Source organism: Lepeophtheirus salmonis, chromosome 5 (genome assembly GCF_016086655.4).
Source record: "Lepeophtheirus salmonis chromosome 5, UVic_Lsal_1.4, whole genome shotgun sequence".
NCBI classification, from domain to species: Eukaryota; Metazoa; Arthropoda; class Copepoda; order Siphonostomatoida; family Caligidae; genus Lepeophtheirus; species Lepeophtheirus salmonis.
The window spans coordinates 63,932,244-63,954,789 of record NC_052135.2 but is presented as its reverse complement, the minus strand read 5'-3'; the positions used below and the strand labels follow the sequence as shown (position 1 = coordinate 63,954,789).

General features: G+C 31.6%; 3 protein-coding genes and 1 long non-coding RNA gene across 8 annotated transcripts; 3 read left to right on the top strand and 1 right to left on the bottom strand.

Moving 5' to 3' along the window:
• The first annotated feature begins 1,185 nt into the window (after positions 1–1,185).
• Positions 1,186–4,024, top strand: LOC121117726 (uncharacterized). The gene is made up of 2 exons (XM_040712207.2): positions 1,186–1,462; positions 1,580–4,024. Exons 1-2 carry the CDS (start codon positions 1,303–1,305, stop codon positions 3,646–3,648), a joined length of 2,229 nt encoding a protein of 742 aa, XP_040568141.1. The 5' UTR covers positions 1,186–1,302; the 3' UTR covers positions 3,649–4,024.
• hpo (serine/threonine-protein kinase hippo) lies at positions 3,945–9,200 on the top strand. Of its 4 annotated transcripts, XM_071888896.1 has the most exons (9): positions 3,945–4,086; positions 4,147–4,408; positions 4,461–4,718; positions 7,186–7,581; positions 7,640–7,853; positions 7,932–8,042; positions 8,106–8,269; positions 8,336–8,510; positions 8,569–9,200. In XM_071888896.1, the coding sequence occupies exons 1-8, from the start codon at positions 4,082–4,084 to the stop codon at positions 8,492–8,494; spliced, it is 1,569 nt and encodes a 522-aa protein (XP_071744997.1). In that variant the 5' UTR covers positions 3,945–4,081; the 3' UTR covers positions 8,495–8,510; positions 8,569–9,200. The 4 variants fall into 4 exon arrangements, with proteins under 4 accessions (XP_071744997.1, XP_040568145.1, XP_071744996.1 ...); XM_040712211.2 differs by having other exon boundaries at positions 7,932–8,269; XM_071888895.1 differs by lacking the exon at positions 8,569–9,200 and having other exon boundaries at positions 8,336–8,564.
• Positions 9,183–22,384, bottom strand: LOC121117727 (uncharacterized). 2 transcript variants are annotated; one of them, XM_040712208.2, is made up of 10 exons: positions 22,209–22,384; positions 21,840–22,034; positions 21,620–21,769; positions 21,419–21,562; positions 21,061–21,349; positions 20,795–20,998; positions 16,437–16,729; positions 16,122–16,374; positions 14,545–14,800; positions 9,183–9,481 (listed from the first exon to the last, which is right to left on the bottom strand). In XM_040712208.2, exons 1-10 carry the CDS (start codon positions 22,269–22,271, stop codon positions 9,415–9,417), a joined length of 1,914 nt encoding a protein of 637 aa, XP_040568142.1. In that variant the 5' UTR covers positions 22,272–22,384; the 3' UTR covers positions 9,183–9,414. The 2 variants fall into 2 exon arrangements, with proteins under 2 accessions (XP_040568142.1, XP_040568143.1); XM_040712209.2 differs by having other exon boundaries at positions 14,545–14,797.
• Positions 22,144–22,462, top strand: LOC121117729 (uncharacterized). The gene is made up of 2 exons (XR_005864230.2): positions 22,144–22,281; positions 22,348–22,462. It is a non-coding gene; the product is annotated as an uncharacterized lncRNA (long non-coding RNA).
• The last annotated feature ends 84 nt before the right edge of the window (positions 22,463–22,546 follow it).

Genomic DNA, 22,546 nt, shown 5'->3' with positions numbered 1-22,546 from the left:
TCTTATATGTAGAAGTATACGATGATCTCGTAAAAGATCTTGAATAATTTATGTATTTTTGAGCATAGACGCAATGATTGACGAGGTCACAAGTAACTATCATAGACCTTGATGTGAAGCGTATTTCCACAATGCAGGATTCTTCCATTAAATAAGATGATATCCCCCAAGTGAGGCACAAATACTAAAAGTCGAGATCCCTTCAACATGAAGTTGAAGAGAGGATCAGAATATGTATTGCCTATTGGATATCCAAATGGAAAAAATATGAATTCCTAGGAACGGAAAAGATGAGTGGATGCGGATTAATATATCCGAATCCTTCGTACGAAAGATCCATCCAAATCCCTATGAATTAAATGTATTTTTCATGCAGTTTACAACTGTTTTATGCTCCTTCGGCTTCTAGTATTTATCTATAATTATTAAATATAAATTAACACTTTACTAGTTGTGAGTAATAAGTAACACTGAATATAGCTCCGTTGTGACGTCATGAAAAAAAGTTGTCAACTAACATCAACCAAACTGTTGCAAGTTTCTTATCGACACACCTTATATACTAGTCACCTTGTTATTTATCAGCACTATCAGCTATCGTATACTAATTAAAACAGCTAACTTACCCTATGTCTATTTGATTATGTCAAAATATAGTGGTCATTTTTGGGCCCAAGTTCTATAACAATAAAAACCAATTGGATACCAAAATGGGACGAACAAATAAAATAATTTAAACCTTACTGTTTATCAAAAATATCTCTCTCTAATGCCTATTTTTATTATATTTCTGACCATGTGAAACGTATTACAAATATGTTATTGCATCGTTATACCATCTTATTTCCATATTGTAGATTTAACCTAATCGATTCAAAAAACATGTACAAATTTAGAGGTTTCATAGGCATTTTCAGAACATATTACATTGATTTAATTGAAATATCACTACTTATTATTGGCGTTAAGTAGTATTAAATGTAGGTGTTAAGTCTTTTTTTATTTATAAAGCCGTTTAATGTAGTTTAATCAAGATATATTGGAAATGTGTCCATCTTATGTCGTAAAAAAACAACTATGAGCCCCGAAGATGTCTTCGTCTTTAATTATGACGTGAGTAAAATCTAAAGCGTTTTAACGCTTTTGTAAAACCGCTTTATTGAAGTAAAGCGCGCCCATATATAATAGACGTACGGTAGAAGAGTGTAAATGACGTCATTCTTTGAAGAGGTCTCTTTATTAAATTACAATTAAATACATAAATATTCCTCAGTTAAGGAATTATATCGGCCATCATTATTCATGGATAACGATCCTTTGTACCAATACTTTGAATTCGACAATCCCGAGCTGAGTTTGGGGCTCGAAGATTCCTTCTTTGATTTTTCGAATGAGATCCATGGGGAAAGCGATGAGTTTTATTCAGACGATGAAGATGATTTGGGCTCCTATCACTATGATGGTTCTTATTTCTTAGACCTGCTTCTCCCTCATTCCCTTTCTATTCCATTCTCGGATCTCTTGAAAGAATGATAGAATAGAAAGGAAATGCGTCCCTTATTATTTTGTATTTTTGCAGACCATTATTGGCGTTGTGGGGATGGAAAACAGCTTTTTCTCAAAGTGAAAGATTCGAATGTGGCGGAATCCTCTGTTTTTTCTCAGTTGGAGAATCCCGAAAGTAAGGAATGGCACTACGAAGCCCTCTTCTTCCTCCTGGAAGAACTTGAAACGTTTTTCCTGACTTGGAAGAGGCGAACAACTCATAGCTTCACAATCCATCTCAAGTCGGATAATGAGAATACCACAGGTTCTGACACGGACGAAGAACGACCTCAAAAGTCTCTCATTACAAATGCGGCTCTCTCTAAAAGGAAATATTGTGAATCCACACGGATATTTTATTCTATTTTCCCAAAATATGATCAATTCTATCAAGTCTATAGAGAAATCCAAGGAATTAAAAACCGTATTTTGGATATTCGATTTGCTTTATTTTTGAGCTCTATACCTTCTGATATTGTTCGCCAACTACCTGACGAATTATGGCTCAAAATTTGGCGTTTCTCTGCAAATCCGAGGGATACAATTGCCCTCAATTATCAACCTTATTTCCAGGAAACTACTGTTTTAGTAGAAAAGAATCGACTCTCTCAATTATTTCTTTCTGTCTTTCGTCTCCATAAAATAATGTACAAAATCCTATTCACATTTCTTCTCAAACATCCGCCTATGCAAGAAATGCAGATGTATTCAGATACGTCTATGAATATCATTGCTGGTTTGCTATGGTGTCATTTTTATGACATTAAACGAAACTTGAGTAGATTAAATGATTTAGATAGTACTTTAAAGAAGAGAAACGAAGTCATGGACTTGAAAACAAAAATGAACCATGGTATTTTCGCATTTGAAACCGTCAATTTACATGGAAATTTTTTGTGTGATGTTGAACAAGTGGGCATTGGGGATTCATTTTTCATGCCGGAGTCTCAATCTCCGGTTTGGAATGCAAGCAATGTGTTTTTTCCTAACCAACACTTGAATGGTACCTTTCTTTTCCTGCAAAAGTATATATCCGGAACGGATATCTTTATTCGATTCGTAGTTTGGAATGCTCTATCCAATTCGTTAGAAGCTATTATTTATACTCACATACTTTTGGTTGACTATATCTCTTGTTGTGAATATGGGTATAATTTAATCTCATTTTGTGGTCAAGATGTAGCAATTACTCTCCCTAGTTTGACCTCTGATAACTTGATATTTTTTACATACAAATGGAATCTTAGTTTAACAAATGAAGAACAACAAGAACTTCAACCCGATTCGTCTCCCGTAATAAAAGAATTCAAGGTTGAACCCAATTCATTTAAATACAAACCCAACTCTGTGTCTCAGGCAATAATATCCGCGAATGGAGCTCAACTAACAGTTATAATGTACGCCATTGATAATGAATTTTCAAAACTTTTTGTATACAAGGATTCTAAGAAAGTGTATTTTACGGAATCATTCCCTCAAAAGTCATGCATCAAAGATGCTAAAGGAGATAAAATATTAATCATTAGTAAAGGAGGAGATCATGGAAATGTGATTCAATTGTTTGATTTGTCACAGAGGAAAATTTTGTACACGTATGTGGCTGATAATGTAGCGGATCTATGTCGTTCATCCGTTTCGGCACTTTTTGACGATGACCCAGATTTGCATAGATTTATTATTTATACTCACAATAAACGCTACTACCTTGTGATTGATTATTCCAAGAGCGGTGATCCCATCATTGTCAGAGAGGGTTATATTTCTTCCGAAGTTGATGATTGTCTACACGAGTCTTTGACTTTTTATAAGGACATGTTATTTTTTATTGAGAAGGGAACGCAGCTTCAAGATCAATATCAGTATTATATCATGTTTTTCGATTTTAAATCAACACGAATCCTTACACCAATATATCATGAAGAATCTTCCTCTGTGTATCCTCGTGTTGAAACGTATTTCGCAGAAACAAAACTAATATTTTTCATTGCCAAGGACAAGCTATCCTTTTGCAAAAATAGAAAAACTTTTGTATATTTGGATTTTACTGCAGATAGAGCCTCGTCTGTTTTAAAGGAATTAGAGTACTTAAACAGTGCCAATTAGAATTTTATCCTAATTATTGGAATGGTAAATGGATCTCATGGATATTCCTTTATTTTTGAATGTGTGAATATCGGAATAAACTGAAGCTTTTAATGACATAGTTAATTTTAAATATTATTTTCATTTCTATTATAAAATTTGATTATTAATGTGAATATTTTCTCAACGGGTAGATTAATTGACCAATTATAATTATGCATTTTCTAGATTGAAAAATACCTTATTATTGTCGTCTCCTTAATTAATTATTATAAATATTGTTTTTTATGTCTAAATATTGTTTACTTAAAAAAAAAAAAGAAGTCCTATTGTTTGTAACACAGTATTATTTGCTTCTTATCTTATAAGATTCCATTTCCTTTTTTTATTTATAAAGGTACTGCGAATCACCCTTCAGTTTTCATCTGTTTTGTCAATGTACCAAGGATGAAATATGAGGTTAGTTTGCTCTTTTTATAAATAAAAAATATATATATTGTATCTTCTTATTCTCATTAGTAAATTAAACAAATTATCAGAAGAGTCTTTGACTCGACAACCTGAAGAAGTTTTCGACATAGTTTGTAAATTAGGAGAAGGAAGCTATGGATCCGTTTATAAATCCATTCACAAAGAATCGTCCCAAGTGTTAGCCATCAAACAAGTGCCTGTAGATACGGACTTGCAAGAAATAATTAAGGAAATTTCCATTATGCAACAATGTGATTCTCCATATGTCGTAAAATACTACGGTTCTTACTTCAAAAATACGGATTTGTGGGTAAGATTTGAGAGATATGAGGTGTTAATCACTTAAAAAAATTACTTTTTAGATAGTAATGGAGTACTGTGGAACTGGATCCGTACTTGATATAATGAAACTGCGTGGTTTATATAATAATTTACCTAAAGGAGAGGTTCTTCCTCTTACTGAAGATGAAATTGCTACAATACTATGTGATACTCTAAAGGGCTTAGAGTATCTTCATTTTAGGAAAAAAATTCATAGGGATATCAAGTCGGGGAATATATTGTTGAATAATGAGGGCCATGCAAAACTTGCGGATTTTGGTGTAGCAGGACAACTTACAGTAAGGCACACATTTTGATATCAGTATACATTTACTTTTTTTTAGTGTGTGTTCAATTTTTGAAAGCAGAAAAGGTCAATAGTAACTTCATTTTTTTTAATGGACCGACATATATGTTGCGTACAAGTTGATATTTTCCTCAATTATCAAACTTATTATTGTTTTAGTAGAAAAGAATCGACTCTCTCAATTATTTCTTTCTGTCTTTCGTCTCCATAAAATAATGTACAAAATCCTATTCACATTTCTTCTCAAACATCCGCCTATGCAAGAAATGCAGATGTATTCAGATACGTCTATGAATATCATTGCTGGTTTGCTATGGTGTCATTTTTATGACATTAAACAAAACTAGAGTAGATTAAATGATTTAGATAGTACTTTAAAGAAGAAAAACGAAATCATTGTATCCCTTTGAATTGAGATGACTTGCAAGTCAAAATAATTAAATTTCGAAATATGTATATGTCCCAATATTTTTTTACCATTTGAATTTTGTAGTATTAGCAAGTTTGTGAACTAGTTCAATAGGATCTAGTTTACACATATCCAATTTCTCTATTGACAACTTCTTAAATAAATTTTCATTAAATATTATTTTCTAAAAATATTGGCAAATATTTCTTTAATTCGAATCTCAATTTTATTATATCTGTAAAATAATCTATTGTTTTTCTTGATATAATTACCTCCACAACGAAGTTGAACGGAGATTATGTTTTTGCCTCTGTTTGTTAGTCACGAGGATAACAGTAAAAGTTACAGATCGGTTTTAATCAAACTTGGTACGAAAATTATATATGGTCACAGTAAACTTTAAATTTTGAGAGTTCAAAGTAAAGTTAATACAAAACGTAAAAAATGTGTGATTGACCATAACATTGGAACAAATTGAAATAGATAACTCAATTTGATTTTAGGCGGAGATTTTGCACTCTACCAAGTACCCATTCCCGTTTTACGCTGAGTTTTTCAAACAAGTATACATGTTCACGTTATTTACAAAATACTATTTAAATTACTTTGATACAAGTATTTCTAACGGATAAAGACTTGGTTTTACATATAAGTGGTCCTTATTTCCGATGAGGAATATTATATTTTATTCTTAAATTTGTCTATTTGAAAGGTTGGGAACCACTGGTCTAAGTTTTCTATGATATGAATATGATTTTTGATATCTCTACTCATTTTTGAAAGACTTTTTTTAAACAGTGGTTATAAATAGTGTTGTGTTACTCCTTATTTATTCGATCCAGTTCAGTCTTGAGTATGTCCTAAGAGTCCTTGGGAACGGTTATTATGATCGTTGGTCCTTCGGACTGTTAGTACTAGAACTGATTAAAATTATTCATGATATTTTTATATGTCACAATGTATTCGTATGTAGGTCATTCCCAGAATTTATTTTTATTAAAATGATCAATACATAAACCGGCTGATAAAATCCAAAAATAGACATACTTCTTTGTCTTGTCTGTCTTTAGTAAATATCGTGGTTGGTATCTGGTTCTTAAGTACCAAATAGTTATAAAATACTATTTCCGTAGTATAATATTTCACATATTAATCTAAAATAACTAATGAAACTTACACGGACATATCGATAGACTGACTTTTGAAGTGGATTCATTTAACCCTTATTTCATGTACTAATTCTCTCAAAAGATTGCCAAAACTAGTTTTTTTTTAAATTAATTAATATAAAAATGAATTCACCATTAAATATGACTTTCAGAGCATGTATGACACTTCATATGTCCCAATTTTTTTTGGTCATATTTGTTCATTAAATAGAATCCGGATCTTTAAGTGTGTGATAAATGTATTTCCCAGAGTGATTCACCAACGAATTTTATATGCTAAAAGTACGGGAGTTGTCCTATTGAAGCGAAATATGTAAAATATTCATACTAATATTGATATTTCATTTATTTGTTGACCGATTATCAAGATTCAAAATCGAGTTAGTACTTAAATACATATTATAAAAGATAAATTGATTTTTTGACAATTTTGAGATTTCATTTTTTTTTTTTTTCCGTAACTTTACAAATTCCGGCCAAAAGCTGGACTCTTTTTCTAAAAAAAAGGGTTAATACTTCCTATAATCAAATGCGGGTCTGGGGCTAATGCCCCTCCTATAACTGCCTCTAGGTATACTTCACACACCCTTCCACTATTAGTTATGGTTCAGTTAACGAGTTCCTTCTACTCCTGATTATAAAATTTTGCAGTAAATAAGCCAATTTTTGTTTCTTTCTCGAAACTTTTATCAAACATAATATGTAAAAGAGTATAAATAACGAAAAAATTGAGATTTGAAATACTTCAAAACTAGATCTGATAGTGAAAAACTAATTGCATATTTAAGATTAACTATTATAATGTATCTAACCTATTGAATGTAGTATTAAAAAGTAAAATTTAGTTGATAAGTCTACTAAATGTCTATCTTTCTACTCAGGACACGATGGCTAAACGAAATACTGTCATTGGTACTCCTTTTTGGATGGCTCCTGAAGTTATTCAAGAAATCGGCTATGACTGTGTGGCCGACATTTGGAGTTTAGGGATAACTGCACTTGAAATGGCTGAGGGAAAGGCGCCCTACGGAGAAATACATCCTATGAGAGCTATTTTTATGATTCCTGCCAAACCCGCACCTACTTTTAATAAACCGGGGAAATGGAGTCCACAAATCATTGACTTCGTATCCAGATGTTTGGTTAAAAATCCAAAGGAGAGAGCAACAGCATCCGAACTCCTTGAACATGAATTTATAAAGAGTGCAAAATCTTGTGAACTATTGTTTGATTTAATTGGAGAAGCTCAAGAAATGAGAGAGCGGTTATCTGAAATGGTTCGAGGGTCTTGGCTGGATTATTTACTCAAATAAATATGTAACTCTCTTTTTATAGGTTGACATTGGTACTAACTGTACAGAAGGGGGAACACTTCTCCCGGATTCACGATGGGGACATGATAAGATTGATTCAGGGAATACGCTTACTGATGATCATGGAACAATGATTCAACATGCAACCCTTACTCCAGACAATAAAACATTAGGGGAATTAGAGTCCAATCTTGGTACCATGGTTATAAATGAAGATGAGGACGATACCATGAAAAGTAATTAATTATCAATGAAGTACAAAATTACGTATTTATTCATTATATTAATTACACACATTTGCATATATTATATAGGACATGATACGCTTACTGAGGATTATCGTCCAGCTTTTTTAGAGCATTTTGATAAGAAAAGTGATGGTGCGGATAAAAATGACGACCATCCTCCTGCGATACCTCCTAAAGGTCAAACCAATTTGCCTTCTAATACCACATCTAATAATCCTAATCAAAGACAATTTCCTTCAGACAACCAACTACAAGCAGAAGAAAAATCTGCATTGCAAAAACAGTTTAAACTTATAGGAGGAGGCAAATTTATTGACTCATCTCAAAATATGGCTGCCTCACAGAATTCCTTGGGAGGAGCAAAAGCGCAAAGAGGGATTGGAAATTTGGACGATTTAGAATTAGTAATATAATTGAGTTTATTTTAAATTTCATTTCCACATCAATTAATGTATTAATTTTCTGAATAGCTCAATTTTTTATCATATGACGAATTAAAGTCACGTATGCGAAATATTGACCAGTATATGGAAAAAGAAATAGATGATTTAAGAATTAGATATCACGCAAAAAGACAGCCAATCTTAGATGCCATGGACCACAAAAGAAAAAGACAACAAAACTTTTAGACTTCACTTTATTGTTGTTAGTTTTTTTTTTGTTTAGATTAATTAATTATAAACTTCATATTATATCAAATTAGGCTTGGATTAATTGCGGAGCGTTTCTTTTCAGCGAGTATTTTTCCCTTCAAGCCTCATTTCAGCGACTTTTCATAGTCTAATAAGCATTTTAAAATCAATATTTTATTGTCCTAGAGTAAACAAAGTCTTTATTGTGGATGATAGTTTAAAATCCATCTTTCTGACGCCGTTGGATGAAACCCTAGGCTCCAAAGCCTACCACTCATCGGTTTCCTGTGCACCTTTCAGATCACCGATATGTATTTATTAGGATACAAAATAAATACTTTATTTATTAATTGGGAATCAATTTTAGAGATGAGAAAGTTTTTCCTGAAAAAGGAAGAAGGATATTTATTCCTTTAAAAAAAGTAAATATCCCTAAATTCAAGATTTTGAAAAACGCACAAATACTGGCGCAACGCAGGTTTTAGGACATAGGTTATCATTAAATCTTGAAAAAAATTAAAAATTACATCTGATAATGTTGGCGTTGATCGTATATGACAATTTTTTGTTATTATAATTTGAAACTGAAAAGAAACAAGTCGAAATGGGCGGACACAATCAAATCCTTATATAAATTATATTATAAAATACTTGAATACCAAAATAAATAACGCATAACGATGTATTAATATATAGGAATTAATTAATAGTTATTTAATATTTTATTATTTCGTAGAAACAAATTAGAAAAATATATAAAGAATAAAGATGCTCCTTTATGTGAGATAATACCAAATAATATTTTCTATCAAAATATAGATTAAATTGCGAATTAATTGTACATTAAAGTCTATTAATTCATTCGTAGTAGTATGATATTTGAAGGTCATATTGCTTCATGTGATTACTTGAGTGGATCAGTAGATGTAGGCTTCATTATTGGGTGTCTGCCTATGGTGATAGCAGGTTGTATTCAGGGACTCTCTGGAAGAAAAAAAATTAAAAGGGTTATTTAAATAATGGAGTAATAAAAAAATTTTATTAGAAGAAAAATTCGAACAAAGAGACACAAACGTTCAAGAGTCAAGGACAACCAATGGTCTACAAGTAGCGCTGAGACTCGGCTCGATCTTATGAAATTATGTCTAAACCAGTGAGCAGGGCTAATTTTGCTGTAGGGCAAGCATAAATTTGCGGGCTGTTTTCTTTTTTATAAAAATAATTTTTGTTTTTTTGAAAAAAAGAATTTCGTATCCTGTTTCTTTTTTTTACTGGGGTCTTTTTTTTTTTTCAAATGACCGTATTTTCAGTTTGGTCATAATAGTGGTACTTTGAGATCTTGATATGTAGTATTCACCGTTAAAAATTTAATAACCACTAGGCTATACAGATATTTCAATGGACATTTAATTGCTCATAAATGTGGATTGTAAATTTTACTGCTATTATACGGTGAATCGAAATTTTGAAAGTAACTTCAATTGTATGGGAAAAAGAGACTCTGTATTGAATATATTATGATGACAATTCAAAGCTGATTTTTAAGTCAAATTAAGCATTAACTGAATGATTTAAGATCAGACACTAACTTTGAAAGAAAAAAAAACACTATTTATAAACACCATTATACAAACTGATTATTGTCAAATTATTTAGGACATAACTGCAGTCTCGCCTAGTTCAGTCCTGCATTTCAGTCCAAAAAATGATAATGTTTGGTCGTTGGTGACTTCACTATACTTTATTTAATCAGTGATCGTACTGACAGTCCGAAGGACCGGTCCCAAGGAATAATAAAACCTGTCCTAAGACTGGAATTGACTAAATAAATAAGGACTGACACAACACTAATACTGAGCATTGTCGCAATCATAGATGAACCAGAGAAGAATATGAACAACATGAAATATTTTTCCACGTGCTATACATTAGTCGTCATAAAATTCCATATTGTATTCTATGTAGCTTGATAAACTCACTCCCTTGAATTTATTATGACTTATGTATGTATAACTTAATATACTCTTTTTAAGAGCTGTTTCACTTTTAAAATTTAGATTTTAATTTTTCTGAGAATGCCAGATTGTTTTATTGTGCCGGGATCTAAAATAAGTAAATAGGGCTATGATAAAACCAAAAATATATTATGTTAAAATAAGTTCCTGTCGAATCTCAAGGAGAGAGAAATGGATCAAGGCCATCAAAAAGTTAAGGCCGATAAGTTCAAATACCTCTAAGAAACCTCTAATGCGGAATTCCTTAAGATATGTAATATAGGTGGATAGCCTGTGCACCATAATAAATTATATATATTTGGTTTATTTCTAAGTAATTTCTATTAAGACATATTTTGGTAAATCAATTTCGCCGAAAAATAAAAATTAATTCAGAAAACAGTTAATCTTTATTTGCTGCTCCTACTCCTCTCCTAATGGAGGGAAAAGAAACAGGAGCGTCTGGAAGATGTACCCCCAAAAAAAAAAAAAAAGAAAAAAAAATTAATTTTTCTGTGAATAGCTATGCACTTTTGAAATTTTTTTTTCGAAAAATTGAATATTTACAATTTAGTTTTTGAAATATTTTGTGAATAGTTTTAGAATAATGGATTTTTGATTTTTTTTTCGAAAATTTTTATTTGAAAAAAAAAAAATTTCAAAAATTCAAAAAAATAAATTTCTTTAAAAAAAATTTCAAAAATTCAAAAAAATAAATTTCTTCAAAAAAAATTTCAAATATTGAATTTTTGGAAAAAAAATCAAAAATCCACAGCTACTCGCAAAAAATTTCGGAAATCCAATTAAAAATATTAAATTTTATATAAAAAGTTTCAGATATTATATTTTTCCGAAAAAAAGTTCTAAAATCCAAAGCAGTTAACAAAAATTAATTTTTGGAAATTTGTATATTGGCTGGGGGGGGGGGCTACAGGATCTCCAACCTGCCAACCTACTGCGGACGCCCTTGACGAGGATTAGGAAAATTTTGACAAACCTATATTCAAGAATAATGCAGATTTGGTCATAGTTTCTGCAACAAAGCCAACATCGTTCCTTGCATAATGTCTCTCTGTATTCATGATTAATTTTGTTACGCATGGGGGATAATCCTCACCATAGTAATAAGCAGAAAAACGTTGATAGGGAATAATATACTCCTGATCAAAGAAAAATGTTATAATTTTGAATAGTGACCTGTAAATATCCTTAATATATATTATATGTCTAATAATGAAAATCCAGTTTGGAACAGGAATGTTAAAAAAAAAGAAACCGAAAATCAAGATGGTAACCATGACAATTTGAAAAATATTTTGTAGAAGAAAAAGAATAATGCTCATCATGTTTCCTTAGATCAGCTACAAACAGCTGTGACAAGAGATGAAGGAGAAAAGGATATAAACTAGGAAATTACTCCAATGTCGATCCCCAATTCTAATCTGAGACTTAGAATTATAACTCTACAACAAATCCTCAGGGTTACGATCCGGCTTTTGTGAACACACACGAATGTTAAATCAGGTTTTGAATATAATTGAATCTATTTAGGAAAGGATGTTCACTAATCAGGAATTAAATATATATGACAACTGCTACTGAAAAGAAAATTCCTTCTTTATATTATCAAAGACAAATTAGCGGGCCAGCTAAAAAACACATCGATATTACAACATTATATTTATATGTCTTATACCATTTAATAAAATATTTTCTAATAATGTTGTTTACTTAGTTTTTTTAAAGTCATTTATATTCGATTTTATTTGCTGCTAATCATTATGAACATTTATATTATTGGTCTCATTTCCCAATTTTTTTTTCCAAAATATCCAATGTTTGGAAACATTTCTAACACCATGTTAGAAAAACCCATGATACAGAAGTGATGTGTCGTTTGGGAAGGTAACGGATCTATGAGACGATTCTTTGAAGTGAACAACGGGAGGCTGCTCCCACCAATCAGGAGCCGGCTCATCCCAAATGATGGATTTTTTATTATAAAAAAAATTCCTCAGGATGAAAAAATTTGAAGCATAAATAGGAGGTAAAACATTTTTTTTAAGGATTTCTTTGATTAAAAAAATAGAAGTCATTAAAGCAAATTCTGCAGCAGAGCACAAATTTAAATTTTTGGAATTTTTTCTAAAAAAATCCAAAAACCAAGCAACACACCAAAGAATAGAATAATTATTATCCTGCAGAAGCCTCTGTGATTGTAATTTAGCAATTAAAGCATCACTGTGATACTGCCCATAAAGTATACACGCGAAGAAAAACTGATTAAAGAACCCGCATTTGGAGGTTTTATGTTATTAAAAAAGATAAACAAAAACATAGTCACTGTATAAACATAACATCCTCATAGCGATGATCGACTATTTCAAAATACACTCACAGGAATTGTAAGTTCTAAAACTTTGGGAGGGACAAAATCGCAAATATGAAATGTATAATGACATATCATTTGACCTTCAAAAGAGGGTAGAGTTAGTATTTTAGCATTATTGCAGAAAGGGGGCAAATCTCCTCTGGTCCCTCTAATTCGACGGCGCAGACACTTGAACAATGCTTTAAATGAGAACAATCAAGACAAATTTTTTTGCGATAGATTCAGAGACAAAAAAGGAAAAAAAATAGATGTCTTGAACCAATTCAGAAATTCGAGACTGAGTCGTAGCACTAGTACAAATGTTACATAGAGGAGCGTCGGAACCATTTCATAACCGGATTTTACCTACAAAATGACGTCACATGGGACCATAATCAAGGGCGTCTGCAGGAGATTATAATATACATATTTAGGGGGGGGGGATTTTTTAAAATTTGATGAAAACAATGTCAAAAACCTACAACAGCTCTTCACAAAAACTACATTTATTTTGGAAAAAAAAATTGCAAAATGAAATTTCAAATATTAATTTTTTTCAAAAATCCATAGTTTTTCTCAAAAAATTTCAAAATCACAGCAGTTCACAAAAAATTTATAAAATTAAATTTCAAATATTAAATTTTTTGTAAAAAAATTTTTACCCCTATTTGACTGTCAAATTTTTTCATCCTGACTAGAAAAAAACTCTAGTAAAAAGCAGACATTTCTCAAATGGTGCTGGTGGAGAGGGGGCTACACCCCTCCATCCCACCCATGCGGACGCCCTTGATACTCCATAGTCTTTTATAGCTATTGTTTTTCTAAATATGGTGGCGAGACATTGGAAAATGGCTCCTTAGCTTATTCAAGGGATACTCTATGCAGGGTACAAACACTCTTTCTCCCCTTCCTTTTTTTGAACCATTATGGGCAATTTTTTTTAGAGTTTTGAAATGAAAGAGGAAATTGAATCAAAACTGTCGTGTAACAACTGTATTAACCAAAAATGGAAAAGGTTCTTTTAATTCCTCAAAACAACATTATACGATTGTTTTAAATTAATTTCATAACTATAATTACTTATATATATAAAGTATTTTGCTTGTGCAAAAAAAAAAAAAAAATAGGGAAAAAGAATGAGTATTTTTTGAGCTATCTCAAAGACATATTTTACTTTCTAAACATGTCATTGAGCCTATCCCTGTTCCGGTGGGGGAATCTATTTTTACGTGAGGCCAAATTATACCATGGCGACGTCATCAGAGGAGCAAGTAATAATTTGATACGGAAAACTTTTGAGAGTTAACATTTTTCATTTTTAAATAGAAAAAGGAGGTAAATTGAAATTTTTTCACCCTAAATTATGGCATTTAAAACTTTTTATACAAAATGATTTTCTTATTGTTATAACTATAAAAATTCTGCAAAAGTTTTGGGGTTGGGGACAATGGCCCCTATGGTTCCGGCGCTACTGGATACACGTATCACGATATTGAATATAAAACTACCTGGTCGCATAAAATAAATCAAATACCTTGATGAAACCAGGTATCCGAATTATTATTATTGTCCCTGTTATTTAATGTGCATTACAATTATGTAATAAAGCCTTATGCATGGTTCCCAAGTAATTGAAGGCGATGACTCTTTGAAGTTAAAATTTAATTTGTTTGTCTTCTTACCCAACCATGTTGGAGGAGGACGTAGAGGAAGGAGCCGAGGTTCCGCCGGAGTTTAGATTATTTAGGTTGCTTGTTATTACTGGACTTTCATAAGTTCCACTTAACATTCTGTCTTTTCCACTTGCAGCAGAAAAAATCATTTCGTTATTCAGTCCACCATTGGAAGAGGAATTGCTTCCCTCTCCATCTATAAAATATTCAGGTAACATAAGACCACGTTTACCACTGCTAGGTGAAGGTAATTGCTTTGGATCTACTATGGGATGTAAAAAAATAATTAAGAATGTATTTAAAAAGGTATTCAAAGTAGCTATTGAGCAGAACTGTTCATTAGTCAATTATTACGAGTTCGTGTCGAATTGTAAGTCTATTGACAATGAAGTCGCAGTTTAATTATGGTTAAATAAGTAAGTCCGACTTTTGTGTCCAACTTTGATTCGGCCACATGAATAGTAGCATAAGTTTAGCATAATTTAAAAATATAAATGGCGCTTGAATGACACTAGATGACTAAAATCCATCCTTGCTTTGTTCTTGGATTGAGGGAACGTTTCCCTTATTACCACAAACTCGAGAAACATGAAAATGACCTTTAAAGCCCAAAATTTCTGCTTTTGTGGCTTACAAATAGAGAGTGGATCTACAGGATGTAGAATTATTTTTCAGCTTGAAGTAAATGATGTTTGCAAGTGTCAAATTGCGTGTTTTATTCAATTCGGAATCTTAGCATATCGGTTCCTATTTGAGTCTCAATCCACAATTAAAATACTAGTTATACGGTTTTCGAGATCGGGTTTGATCTCAATCCTTAAAAGTCATAATCTAAGATATGGTGGCGTTGACCATAGATGGAAATAATATTATAATGTAGTTAGAGCCGGCTTTTTTGTAGTTTCTACCTAAATATGTTTTTTATGTTCAAAACTTGTTGTCATTATCAATAATATATTCTTGAAGAGAGAACATTTCTTATTAATAAAGCTTAGTGTTCTGTAAGTATTTACGAAAAACTGTGGACTGTATATAGTGCTTGGGGATGTACATATATCATATACAAATACAGTAAAAAAAAAAATGGGAGGATCACAACTGAATTAAAACTCAGAAGTCGGAGGTGTTTAGTACAACTTCCAGTAACTTATAAGTATAAGGTAATCATGAGTGTGTGAAATACGTAAAGTAACCCTGAGGATTTGTTGCAGAGTTAAAAGTTTAAGTCTTTTTGTACTTGGAGTTTGTGTTTATTTCCTTTATGTCATAGCAGCTCGCAGCTTATTTAATGAAACGTCATCACAGCTATACTGCTCTTTTCCTAAACATTCTTCAAGTTATCAGAGGGAACACACTAATTTTCAATTACTTTTTTTTTTACAAACCGGTGGATAATATTATTTTCATCTATGGTCTTGAGCATATGGTAACCATACTAGTTTTTAACTTTGGGTTAAGGTCGAGTCATGAGTCTCTTAACTTTGATTCCAAGTCATATTGTGTAGGACTCGAGTCAGAGTCGACCCCAATTCAAGTATATCCTTTGATGATTTGTACTAATCAGATCATAATATCTATTTATGTACCTGCAAAAAGCTCTTTGTTTGGAAGGTTGTAGGAATAGTCCAATGTGGTCGGCTGATTAGATGCTTGTTGTAACTCTAATGTATTAGGTGAGGGCATTTGGGACTTTTTTACTTTTACTGGATGTTCATGATTGACGATACTCTTTGGTTTTCTCTTTCTTGTTTGAATGACACCGTCTTTTTTCATAGCCAATGGTCTTGGAGTACGATGAAGCTTATAGTAAAGACCACATGCATTACACACTGGCTCTCCCTGTGAAAACATTTTATTTTTTATTGATTACTCATTAATGAATTCAGTTTAATTATTGTTACGTTATTGTTCCTTCTCCAAAGTGTGGTTTTGGTTGTAGCACAGTTTGCACAAACAAGCCCTTGTCTTCTCGAGGTGATTTTATTAGAGGGGGCAGATGAGGTTCGCCGGTTCACAGATGTGGAAGGTCGATTTGAAGTTGAGGAAAGACCTCGAATTCCGTTCATTTTTGCATAGTTGGCACAATTGTCACAGTATGGGGATGTTCTTCCATCCCGTCTCCATAGGCCTGGTCCCAATATTGCAGAGCATTTCATGCATTGAGGATCAATCTGGACAAAGCCTTCCCCATTATCTGTAATAGAAATAATTAAGTCAAATAAGTCAATCACACCTACGACAATTTATCTCTTATAACGCACGACTATAACTGTCATATTTTCTTCATCATTTTTAAAATGAATTACATATGATTAAAATCTAAATAGTATTTTATTAGATACTGTATTATAATATAATATAAATTTTTTGGAAAAAATTTCAAATATGATTATTTTTTTTTTGTAAAAGAATTTCAAATATTAAATTTTTTAAAGAAAATTTCCTATATACAATTTCATATCTCCAATTTTTTCAAAAATCAGCACTTATATATAATTTTTTTCAAAAACCTATAACTCAATTGATTCCGATTAATCGTCCATCACTACTCATTATTAAACTATTTGGTTTATAATACTTGTTTTATTGGCTTTTGGAATAAGGAAGTTATGTTCTCACACCCTGTAGGTATAACAAGCCGAATAATTAGTAACTATTATTGAAATAGTCAAAAATGATACCATAATATAGCATCTATCCCTGGAATATTCTATTATTGCATTATCTTGGTTGCAACTTGTACAATTTTCTAATAAATGTTTCAACTTGTACACGACAAATCTATATAACAAAAAAGAAAAAACGTGGCTTTACAGAAAAGTAAACAGTAATCCTTGGCTTTGTTTGAGTATCACATTATTTAATTTGTTTCTTATCTATTTTTCATACACAGGGATGGAAAAAAAATCTATATACTATGTCAACAGTAAGAATCAACGAAAAAAAAAATAACTACTCCAATAAACAGGAGTTATATTTGAAAATCCAAGTATGTACATAATATATTCAATTTATGAAAAATATGTACATCTGTCTTGAGTTAACATAAAAACAATCTTGAACAAAAATCAAGAAAAGCAGAAGGGCCCAATTTAATTTTTATATCATATAGGTACACAAGCTAATATTTCATAGATATATTTTGTTAAAATATACTGAAACTGTAGTCAAATTTCTGGTAGTAGTTGATCAACACAAGAATGTTCATTATAGTTTGAAGCTTATATGTCCCCCAATTGGTCCCTCTCAAGAAAAATGTATTAATTTTTAATTTTCTGATAGTGGCGATGATTTTTTTATACTAAGTGCAATTTGAAGTACCTCCAAAGACTTAATAAGAATATTTTGTTGATAAAAATTGACGATAATTTGTCGAGGAGAACAAATGTAATCGATATTGTTAGCTTGTTCTAGAGTTTTTTCTATTTTTTTATTTATATACATACATAATACGTAAATTAATATTATATCCTAAAAAAAATTTGATGGATTTTCCATAAATATTATGAGATCAAATATGATACGAGGTATACAATTTGTAGCTATAAGCAGAGTGGTGAAAAAAGTTGTGTCCAACAAATGAAATTAAAATTTCAAATGGAGAATTTACAGGCTACCTGTGAAAAGTATAATACAAATGATTGAAGTTCTATTATTCGATGGTTAATTTAATTTTTGACTTTTAGGGTGAAGATTAGGTACTTATTGATAAGGTAAATTTGAGGCGTTTCTGGTTATTAGGCAAGAAAATACTTTGATAAATTAAATTTTGAATGCACGATATTTGACAAATTTATTTTTTCGTGGCATTTTCTCCCTTAGAAGCATGTTACGTTATAAATCATTTAATCATTTCATTTTGAATACTATAATTGCAGAGGTATGAAAGCTCTAATATGTATTTTTAAGGACTATATTAATAATAAGTAGTGTATTTCCAAATACACGTCCGATAGATGTGCAAATCATCTTAAGAATAAAAGCCATTACTCATTTATATGCAACAATTTGGTGTGTTTTTTCTGGTTCATTTTCAAGACATTAAATAAAGTTTCCTTCAGATTTCTTTTAAAAATGTATATTAATTTTGTTTAACAACTTCTTCTCTTCCAACATTGCGTCGTTTTGGCTTATGATTAAGCAATCTGTGACGTTAGTAAAACTCTCTATAGTTGGTAATTGAAATGGTCATTTTTATAATCTATATTAAAAAAGCAAAGTTTGGCTGTCCATCTGTGAAGGTGTCATTTTTGAGTGGCACTTAATATCTTAGAACTGGGGATTTAAAAAAGATAACAATATAACAGCGAGTGTGTGTATCTAAAGCTCAGCCCGTCATAATAATTTATATAATGGTCATGTATAAAAATGCTCAAGAGTTAATAGTAAAAAGGGTTTATAGTATTTTAATGGAGGACGGAAGCACTAAAGATATTGTTTAAAAAGAAGTCCTTAGTATCTGTGTTTGCATTTTAGAATATAGTTTTTTAGAGCATACACTGAGAAGAAAAAGTTTGGAAAAAAATACTTTTTCGTCATGTTCATCACTGCCTATGACTTGGTCAATATTCTTACTTTAACACAATAACAATTATTATGAAAAAAATAGATGCATAAAATATTTTTTAATTATTTGCCTGTAAAAATCCAGCTGTTTTGGCCAGGCTTAATTTTATACGTAATTTTTCTCTTTGGCATGTATGGTAGAATGATAACCATTCTGAAAGTTAATTCCTTCAGAATGGTTATCCTTCTATCCTGAAGATGCAAGCCATTCCTTCTGGACAGAGATTAATTGGAAGGAAGTTTGTTTTTCAACAACACAAGAAGCCTCTTACATCTTATCTATTATGCAATGGACAGCTCAATCTCCTTATTTGAACTCAATAGAGCTATTGTCGGAACACCTAGACAGAAAAGATCGGCAAAAGTACCCTACAAGTAAGTGGAACATTTGGAAGATTGTTTGGAATGATATTACACCTGCTTATGTAGAAAAACTAACAAACAAGATTGTCTACAGTCTGTAAAGCGGCTATAGCGGCAAAGAGAGGATTTTTTGATTAAGCTAAAATTTATACTAAAATACTTTGATTTTTTTACAAATACATAATGATGCCCATATTGAACCTTAATTTTTCTTCATTTCAATAGCCTAATTACTGTGTTAACTGATGATAAAGCCGTAGGTAATCAGAAAAAAAAAAATCCAAACTTTTTTTGGCCAGTGTATATCAAATGTGAATATCTGTGTGAGTCCTAGAAGCATGGCCAAACCAATGGATGGATTTCATTGAAAATTTTCATGTAGGTTCTCAAGCCTCAAAAAATGGTTCTCGTAAAATTTTTTTGCCCTTCAAGGCCATGACAGTCTTAAAATAGCCTTTTTCTAAAATTTTCATATAAAACAAACAATAAGGACCATAAAATTTTAAAAATGATTCTCCCTTCATGTTGGTATGTATCTTTGCACACTTTTTTTAAAAAGGAGATGATAAAATTTAGAGAAGAAAAAAAAAGGAAGGAGGGAATAAGACAAAGGATATTTGACAATAATATGAAAAATGAACGAACGATAGTTCAGCTTGAATATTTTTTCTTCTCTAAACTTTATAATCTCCTCTCAAATAAGCACAAAAGTTCAGAATTAATTTTAATTTCTTAATGTCCCGGGCAACGCAGGGCATACCTACTTTATCTCCTTATTAAAAAAAAGGGGAAATGATAGATACCAATCGCAACATTAAACAGCAGAATTCTTAATTAATTTTGATTTATCCATGCCCCGGGCATCACCAGACATACCTACTCTAGTTTATATCAAATATTTTTCTAATTTTCAAAAAAAAAAAAAATAATAATAATGATAATTTGTAAATACTTGCTTAAAATTTTTTAAAAAATCCTTCATTATTCATAGATATAAAAAATGGTGAGAAACTATCATAATTACACATACAATGCATGTGGGTAACAAAGGCGTTTAAGACATAACTCTGAGCAATGCCGGGTACTCCCGTTAGTAAATAAATAAAACGTTATGAAACGTACAAATGGTACTTGTACGGTCCACAAAATCCCAACATGAAAAAGACGAATATTTATATAGTAAAATAGTTTGAATATTATGAATAAAAATTATTGTTTGAACATTTTCAAATATTCAGAGACTTTAACGCTTCCCTCCTGTTTTACTAGAACCTACTATATAAATATTCCTTCCTACATGGAAGAGTATTTCAAAAAGGTAGTAACTTACAGTGAAGTCGAGTAGCAATTTCGTCATTGTGAGATCCACTTGGAGGAGGGGCAGAAGGTGGCGTTGATTGATGTTGGGGTATGAGACTAGAGGAAGAGGGGGGTGCCTGATAAAAGTTTGAAGTAGCTGCAGTCGGAACATAATGAGCATAATTCCCCAAATTGGGCTTTTTGAGACCCGAAGAAGAGTATCCATCATTTGGCACTAAAACATCAACAACATGACGATATTGTCTGATTGTTTTTTTTGAATGGCAAGAAACTCACCTCCGTATTCTTTGTTGATAGATGAAGAAGTTAAAATCCCATTGCTTGACCAGGATGTGTCCAGATTTGAAATATTTTCGTACATTAATGGATTTGTTTTGGAGATCTTATTTCCGTAAATGGTAGGGGCTATAGATGGTCCATTATTGAATCCTATAGGACCATAAATATCATATGTCTCAGCTTGAATATGCTTGGATTCGAAGTTCCCACTGTTTGCGTTTTCAAGATTTGTATAGGTGGGGGAGTCACTGTGTGATCTCTCATAGTTGATCGGCGCAAGGGTACTCTGTAAAGGTGGGAAACATTGGTTTCAATAACCAAACCAAGCAAATTTCAAAAGGCTTAGTATAGGTACCTCAAAGTGATGTGAATCTGCGTAAATAGTATCCCTGATTCCTCCTGAAACGTCGTTAGATGAATGGAGGAGTATAGGGTCGAGTTTATCGACTTCGGCGGACTGAACGGCTTGTTGAAGTGCATCAGTAGATCGCATTCCCTCCTAGGAGCAAATATATGTCATTAAATTATGATTTTAATCTGTAATAGCTAAATTTACCACATGTGGATGAATATACGGGGAATGATCATAGCCTGTATATACAATGGAGGGGTCCTGGATGATCATAATTCTATCTGAAGACGAAGGAGGTCCTTCAGCTGTTGAAAGTTGAACATAGCCCACATCTGCAGAGCCTAAATACTCCAGCTATGGGTACAGGGGTGTATGAATAAATTTATTTATAAATCTAATCTGTATTAAGAGCATCCTGTATTACCTTTGGTTCATCCTCTGGAGCTCCGGTGGAATAGATGTAAGGAACATGAGTTGAAGGAGGGGATTCCTTTTTGGAACTTTCATTTTCACCTTTTAGTGGAGTTTCACTGATTCTTTTTTCTTCAGTAGTCACTCCAGATGATGAATTGATTAGGGATATGGGAGGAGATGACACTCGTTGAAGAGATTGTGAATCCTGTAACAAGAGGCATGATAGTTTATTGTTATTATCAAGTCTTTTGTAAAAAAAAAGATAATACAAAGCAATATTTTTAATTTTTTTTTTTTTTTTTGAGATAGGATATCAAAAATCCGACAAGGAAACAACGATAAGATATGTAGAAAAAAAACCTTTTTGTAAGTGTCTCACAATGTTTTTGGATTGAGATTCATTCTCAATCTTGGAGGAGCTGCTGGGATCTTCGCCTTCCATGAAGCGTCGAGTAGAAAAATATATATTTAAATAAAGTTTAGACACTAATTAACCAAATATTTTTTTCCAAGTTTAGTTTGAAAGAAGGAAAGCCTGCCCGAAATATCAAACGCCGTTATATTTCCATAATTATTTTTTGTGTGTTTTTTGTTATTATTACTTATTATTAAAGATAAGAAATTATTACATTAGAGAGCCATTTCTAGCCTACATATTATAGAATTACAGTCACCTGGCTATATTTAAACACTTATTTGACAAATTAAAAATAATAT

Excerpts from the sequence above, each read along its gene's own strand:
- LOC121117726 (XM_040712207.2), top strand. The coding sequence starts at position 1,303 with ATGGATAACGATCCTTTGTACCAATACTTTGAATTCGACAATCCCGAG. Across the intron at positions 1,463-1,579 it reads GGGCTCCTATCACTATGATG|ACCATTATTGGCGTTGTGGG; the intron begins GTTCTTATTTCT and ends GTATTTTTGCAG.
- hpo (XM_040712211.2), top strand. Across the intron at positions 4,719-7,185 it reads GTGTAGCAGGACAACTTACA|GACACGATGGCTAAACGAAA; the intron begins GTAAGGCACACA and ends CTTTCTACTCAG. Across the intron at positions 7,582-7,639 it reads GAGAGCGGTTATCTGAAATG|GTTGACATTGGTACTAACTG; the intron begins GTTCGAGGGTCT and ends CTCTTTTTATAG.
- LOC121117727 (XM_040712208.2), bottom strand. The coding sequence starts at position 22,271 with ATGGAAGGCGAAGATCCCAGCAGCTCCTCCAAGATTGAGAATGAATCT. Across the intron at positions 20,999-21,060 it reads TATCAACAAAGAATACGGAG|TGCCAAATGATGGATACTCT; the intron begins GTGAGTTTCTTG and ends TTGATGTTTTAG. Across the intron at positions 14,801-16,121 it reads AAACAAAGAGCTTTTTGCAG|TAGATCCAAAGCAATTACCT; the intron begins GTACATAAATAG and ends TACATCCCATAG.